We start from the raw sequence: 7,512 nt of genomic DNA, 5'->3' as shown, positions 1-7,512 counted from the left end.
TGGGTTTCTTTTCTATAGACGGTAAAATCAAGTTTGTCTCCGTCACGAACAATGAGAACATCTAAAAAGGGGAGCTTACCTTGTTCTTCCCATTCAACTTTAAACTTAATGTTGGAGGCTAACGAATTTAAATTAGCAAAGAAGTTATCGAATGAACCCCAATTTTCATCCCAAAGAGTGAAAATGTCATCTACGTATCTAAACCAAACCATGTCTGCGGGTTTAATGGTGGGCAGAAGAAGAGACTCAAAGTATTCCATGTACAGATTGGCCAATACATGAGAGAGATTTGAACCCATGCTACAACCAAATTTTTGTCTGAAAAAAGAATTCTGAAAGGAAAAAACATTTGATGTGACATACAGGCGAATAAGCGCAATGATTTTTGAAACGGGGAGTGGGAATTTGTCCTGAAATGGTTGTAGCTTGGTTTTCAGGAAGGATAGAACGTCATCAATACAGATATGTGTGAAAAGAGAAATTACATCCAGGCTAAGCATTTTTCTACTAGAAAAATTTACTTTTTTTAATTTTGTGATGAAATCCTCTGAGTGTTTTAAATGAGAATCGGAGAAAGTACCAACAAACGGGGATAAAAGGTTTGTTAACCATTTAGAAAGCTTGCTGGTACAAGATCCCCGGTTGGAGATGATAGGTCTGTGGGGAATATCAGTTTTATGCAATTTTGGAAGGCCATAGAAATAAGGCAACTTAGGATTAATCACTTTGAGTTTCAATACCTCTTCGTCTTTGGTGATGTTACGAACTTCTTTGTTGAAAGTGGCAGACATGTTTTTAAGTGGATTTTTACTAAGTTGCTCATATGTATCCGTGTCATTTAGAAGGCCCATGGCTTTATCTACGTAACTGTCATGGTCAAGAATAACTATTTTGCTACCCTTGTCTGCCTTTGTAATAATAATGTTATTCATGCTCCTGATTGCTTCCAAACTATTTTGATACCTAATGGGAAGTCCATTTCTTTTATGAAAACAATCTGCAATGCCTTGCAAAAGAGTCCCTTTTAAACATAATAAATTTTTGTCATAGTTGTTATTAGCTAGGAAATTATCAAAACCTACGAGAAAGTCCATAGCATGATGCTTCTCTGGTTTGAGGGCAAAATTCAAACCAAGGCCTAAGACTTCTAGTGTTGTTTTCACAAAATCACAACTAGAAGTCTTAGGCCTTAGATTTCCCGTTTCCAGTCTTTTCTACTCCAACAGTGGTTTCTACGTTATTGACAAATGTGTGATTACATGTTTCACCTTTAATATATATATATATATACACATATATATATACATATATATATATATATATATATATACATATATATATATATATACATATGGATGTCCATATGTAATATATATATATATATATATATATATATATATATATATATATATATATATATGTGTGTGTGTGTGTGTGTGTGTGTGTGTGTGTGTGTGTGTGTGTGTGTGTGTGTGTGTGGAAGGGTGGTGAGGTTAAACACCAAGAATCTGTTGAAGTTTTATTTCTGACGTTTCGTCCAAAGGAAACGAGGACAATTGAGGCAGCGTATATTACCTCACTCCCATGCAGCAATCATCGGGACGGTTTTGTCAAGTTGGCGAGGGTAGCAAGCGGCCTAATTATCCACGAGGCAAGACGAAAGCGAGATGGCAACAGCATTGACCGGGGAGGAACGGGGTGAGCTGTGCGATTATATAAGTTGTCTTTGTCCTATTGTGTATACTCTGAAGAAGTCCTAGTTGGACGAAACGTCAGAAATAAAACTTCAACGGATTCTTGGCGTTTAAACTCACCACCCTACCACTCATTCTGTCTTCACACCTCAATATGTATATGTCTTTTTCAACCACAAATAACTTTTAATTCCATGCCATCGCAATCGAGACTGAGAGTCGCTCGAAGGAGGCATCCATTGGAAATTGAAACGTGGACGAGCCGAGGATTCGAACCCAGCTAACCCGTAACAAAGTTACAGTGACGTAAACCAATACGCTATCAAGAGAGATATATGTTGAGTACGACTTTCTTATATTTGTATATTGTAAAAATAACAGTAAGTACGATTACAAGCTATTTGGAAATTCGTTAACAAAAGTGAATAGTGAAAAAAATCTCGGCGTAATTATCAGTAACGACCTCAAATCATCCAAGCAGTGTATTTCAGCCTCTGAGAAAGCAAATAAGATTCTGGGACTGATTGCTTGATCTTTTGATTTCAAAAGTCCCTCACTCATTAACAAGCTATATAAATCGTTAGTTCGTCCACATTTGGAATATGCTGTTTCCGTATGGTCACCGAATCTCATTAAAGACATTGACAGACTGGAAAAAGTACAACGGCGAGCCACAAAACTGATTCCATATATCAAAAATAAATCATACGAAAATCGACTAAAACACATGAATCTGTTTTCCCTAAAAAAGCGTAGACTCAGAGGTGACTTGATACAGGTCTTTAAGATTTTAAAGGGAATTGACAACATCAAAAGTGACCAAATTTTCACATTGAATGAGAATCAGACAAGAAACAATGGTCTCAAACTGTCAGGAAATAGATTCAATTTGGAAGTAGGTAGAAACAACTTTGCCAACCGTGTAGTTAATGAATGGAATAAACTTCCTGCACAGCTACTGCAATGTAATTCAGTTCGAAGCTTTAAGAATCATTTAGATAAATACCTAAGTAAGATGCTGTAATGATTATAATTTATCTTATATTATTTGCTTTTGTTTTGTTATCATTTGTCTGTCTGATTTTCATTTATTATTAGTTATATGTCAATTTATTATTATTTACTATTTACCTGTTTGTTATTCAACTATACCTATGCATTTATTTATGTATTTTATTTGTTATTTACATTATTATAGTTTTTATTTATTGTTTTATTATTAATATGATTTTTTTTCGCATCCGACCTAGATATGGATCAAAAGGTCTCCTGTCGGTATGCTCCGCCTTTGTAATCCTTTGAATTACATACACCTACACGAAATATCGCGTTCAACTCACCTCCACCATGATAGAGCATTGGATAGTATGTGCGCGTGGGAAAGTTTATACATACACACTGAATGGTTCCCAGTGATCAATTAATATATTTTTCAACCACAAATCACTTTTAATTCCATGCCTCCTTCGAGCGACTCTCAGTCTCGATTGCGATGGCATGGAACTAAAAGTTATTTGTGGTTGAAAAAGATATTAATTGATCACTGGGAATCATTCAGTATATATGTATATTTATATATATATATATATATATATATATAGATATATATATATATATATATATATATATATGTGTGTGTGTGTGTGTGTGTGTGTGTGTGTGTGTGTGTGTGTGTCTTTGTATGTATGTATTTTTTGTGTGTCTGTCTTTTGTTTTCAGTTCTCTTGTAACATTGCGGCCACTTGGGTGAGAATCAGGTACGAATATGGAAAGCTGTTATGGTTGACGCTATATAAAATTGTTTTAGATAAATTCAAAGTCCTGAGGGTATTTGGGGACGATTTTTTTTATGAGATTTAATTAATTCCTACTTTTGGTATCCTTAATGTGGAAATCCGTCAAACTTTTTCCCTACAACTTTTTATCAGAAAGTTTGATAATTTTGTTATGCATTGATCTAGTTTTAGCTAGATTAAGAAAACTTTGGGTTAAACAAAACAGTCTGTATCTTTTTTTGATTAACGATATTTTTTCCATATGCTAGAGGGTAATATGTTTTTTTTTTCATGGGAATAGTACTAAAAGGGTAACTACCATTTTGACAGTTGTACGTACGCTTTGGATTTGCCTAGAATCTCCTCAGTACATTTGCATACCTATTAGATTGATTTGAATGTAGGGTGAGGGAATACCAAGCTGAAGGAAGTTATCTCGATTCATAGGGATCTCTCTTCCCGTATCACTGATGAATCCGTTCAAGCCTTATTTGAATCATAAAACCGCCTAGATATTTAATAGAATTAAAGAATACTACTACTGTGCTCAGCTGTTTAACATCTATTGTAGAGGGAACAACAAACCCAAACTGCGTGTTGTAGGATGACTGAAGGTACAGGCTGTGTGTTGAAGATTAACTATAGCATTGATTGTTTTCCAGATGTACTACAACGTGCTCTACGTGTGTCGTGTCTTGATCTACATTAACTCGGCGGCCAACCCGGTCATCTACAACGCTATGTCATCCAAGTTCCGTTCGGCCTTCCAACGGCTCCTGGGGATGCCGTCCGCTAACGGGAAGTCTTTACTTCGCAGGCAGTCCACTATCACCACCTCCACCTCTACTTCCACCATCAGCAGTGGGTTCAGCTTCCGTAGACGCAGCAGTGACTCAAATTCTCGGAAAGCTTCATTGATTCGGGCGCTCCTCCGTAAGGAAGAGGAGGTCAATTGGGCTGTCGAGGAGGAAAGAAGGGCATGGGGTGTCGCAAGTTTTCGGCGGGTGCCCCAGGAGGGTGACGTGATGGAGAAGGAACGGAGGATGGCTGTGGAAGAGAGTAAGGAGAAAGGGCGAGATGGTAGAGGTGCCTCTGTACTTAACAGAGACGAGAATGATCACCTTCACCTCGTCGCCCTCTACCCCTCGAACGAAGACTGTGACCTGGACCCGAACTTGGGCAGGAGACTAGGAGAGAAGGTGGGAGTGTCTGGCGTGCCTCCGGACACAGGCACCTGTGTGCAGGACTTACGAGATGTTACGTGTGTTGTGCCAAAGAAAGTGTCCTTTGACGACGACGCTTCTAAGGACCATGGGAAAGGATACTCCCCTCCTCTTCGAGGGAGGAGGAGAGGAGAGAGAAGAGACATGGGACGCTTCCCATCGTTAGACACAAGCATCTGTGTGCAGGACTTACGAAATGTTACGTGTGGTGTGCCAAAGAAAGTGTCCTTTGACGATGGACCTTCTAAGGACCATGGAAAAGAATACTCCCCTCCTCTTCGAGGGAGGAGGAGAGGAGATAGAAGAGGCATGGGACACCCCCCATCGTTAGACACAAGCATCTGTGTGCAGGACTTACGAAATGTTACGTGTGGTGTGCCAAAGAAAGTGTCCTTTGACGATGGACCTTCTAAGGACCATGGAAAAGAATACTCCCCTCCTCTTCGAGGGAGGAGGAGAGGAGATAGAAGAGGCATGGGACACCCCCCATCGTTAGACACAAGCATCTGTGTGCAGGACTTACGAAATGTTACGTGTGGTGTGCCAAAGAAAGTGTCCTTTGACGATGGACCTTCTAAGGATCATGGAAAAAAATACTCCCCTCCTCCTCGAGGGAGGAGGAGAGGAGAGAGAAGAGACATGGGACATCACCCATTGGTAGACCCGCGTTCATGTTTGTCCGTAACAAAGTTAGCTGTATCTAGTAGGAGAAATACAGATTTCCGTTACCATCCAGTTGAAAATAACCCAACACATTCCTTCGTTGCCAACAACAAAAACCAGGCATTACCTGGTATCATGGTTAATACTAGACCAAAGCTGGTAACCACAGCGTCCTCAGGGGTAAAGGACTCATTCCCAGAACCCTTTTTGCAGGAGAGAATCTCTGGCCAAGAGGAAGCGTCGTCGAGCGAATTTGATCACCAGGACATTCATCGAGAACAGCAGGAGAATCGAGTTAGTTACTTCGACAACGATGTGCCAGGCGAAGACACTTTATTGTATATGAGTGGCATCTTCAACACCAAAGTATAGCGCAGTGCTAAGATTTTTTTTTAAGGTTGATCCACGCGGAACAGTGCTCAGTTCAGTTTTCGCCACCTACCGAAACTGATTTATACACGCCTACTTCAGCGTATGGTGAGTAAACAGATCGTAATTTACTATAAAAAAAATCCCGCCATTTTGTACCATTTATTTTGACGGAGACTGGCTTGAAATAGTTTAATCCACCACCAGCAGGCCGCACTTTTGAACTCAAAATATTTTACATTGGCTTTTACAAAATAATTTGAAAGTTATATCGTGGGGACGACCTTTTAAGTTTAGTAATGTTTAAATGATCAAATTCGGATGTATTTCGTAGCAGTGTCTAATGTGAGTGACTACTCTTTTCATATGCAAACACCTTTACAATGACGCAAACACAAAACTCGAGTGTTCTGGCAAGTTTGTATGTAATTGGCAGTTGACGACGAGTAAAGAAACGCCATGTGAAGACGGGGAGTTTATTGTTACAACGTTTTGCTTGTTAGAGTAAAGTACAAATACATATGGACATAGACTGTCTAGAAAAGACCACCTGCTTTCGAAGGTGACAATACTGCAATAGGAAAATTTTGTTCCAGCGTTTTTTTTTCTATTGTTCTTACAGTAAATATACTGAATTCAGGACATGTAGTTTGTATTACTGTAATACTTGTACCTCTATTGGTAGGGGCAAGAAGACATTCGGACCACCCTGTCGAATGTGGCTTTGGTGTGATGTGGCGTATCAGGTGTTCGTGTTTGGCGTTAAGTCTTTCAAAGTGCTTGGTGTGCACTGTGTGTCCGTGTTGGTTTAATGGACGAATATTGGCCACGTGGTGTGGGGATTAGAGGTTCTGATATCATATCCATGAATTGGAGAGTGACGTTCTGAAGGTTCCATTACTCAACTAAGTATCATTGTAAAATTTTCTCAGTTTGAAAACTACGCTCTACAACTTTACCTGCATTATCGAAGCTGCAAATGCATTTAATGTAAGTTTATTATTCTCTCAGAGCAAATAGATACACTATCAATGAACTTAATATCCCCTGTTTTTGGTGTACTTTTGAAGAACGTAATAATTATCTGTTTTCAGAATTGTGCTTCGTAAAAAGAGATGAATTATTCTCACATCACTGTACCAATTTATAGGCTGTAGTTGAATAAGTAAAACACTACCTAACAAGCATTTGACTGCGAGAATAATATTCTACTTACATTTATTTATATTGTCCAATATCAGTGTATATGCAAGGCTCCACACGGAAATTCGTGTCTCTAATTTGATATTGTAATATTTTCTGTTAAGAGTAGTTTCCTGTCAATCGCCCTCAAAATAAAGAGTCTTAAAGACCAACTGCCAAATTGTATCGGTGAGAGAAAGATCGTGGCCTGATGGCGTCACCTGATGACGCTAATCATTTAAGTGGCGCGATGAGGAGTGAGTCTGTGCACTTTGTCCAGACGGCAAGAGACAACATACTGTTCCATTTGATAGGTCAGGACGGTCTTGCTACTTATTTTGAGGAAAGGACTTTGATGTGACTGGATAAGCTGGGTTCAATCCCCAAAAGGTTTGCTCCTGCACCTGAGTATGTGAAGGTGGCCCTGAGTAGAGGCAGGGTGATTTTTGAGTCCCTAGAAGGCAAAGATGGCAATTTAAGCGACTTGAGGGGAACGAGGGCGTCAACTTCGTCGATGCCCACTTCCCAGGATCTGACACCCTTCAGTGTACTTTCGGACCCAGATCCGACCTGGAGAAAACAATTCACGTCGGGATTAGGATCAGT

The 7,512-nt window shown here is 39.4% G+C and overlaps 1 protein-coding gene across 1 annotated transcript in view; it reads left to right on the top strand.

The window, feature by feature from the left end:
• LOC143021986 (uncharacterized) overlaps positions 1–5,761 on the top strand; it is an 89,860-nt gene extending 84,099 nt beyond the window's left edge. The window contains exon 6 of the mRNA XM_076179913.1: positions 4,132–5,761. Coding sequence (XP_076036028.1) covers positions 4,132–5,727 — 1,596 coding nt within the window. The 3' untranslated portion in view covers positions 5,728–5,761. The remainder of the gene's footprint in view (positions 1–4,131) is intronic.
• The last annotated feature ends 1,751 nt before the right edge of the window (positions 5,762–7,512 follow it).

Source organism: Oratosquilla oratoria, chromosome 43 (genome assembly GCF_046742065.1).
Source record: "Oratosquilla oratoria isolate Oo_2021 chromosome 43, ASM4674206v1, whole genome shotgun sequence".
Taxonomy (NCBI): Eukaryota; Metazoa; Arthropoda; class Malacostraca; order Stomatopoda; family Squillidae; genus Oratosquilla; species Oratosquilla oratoria.
This window is presented reverse-complemented; position numbering and strand designations above follow the sequence as displayed.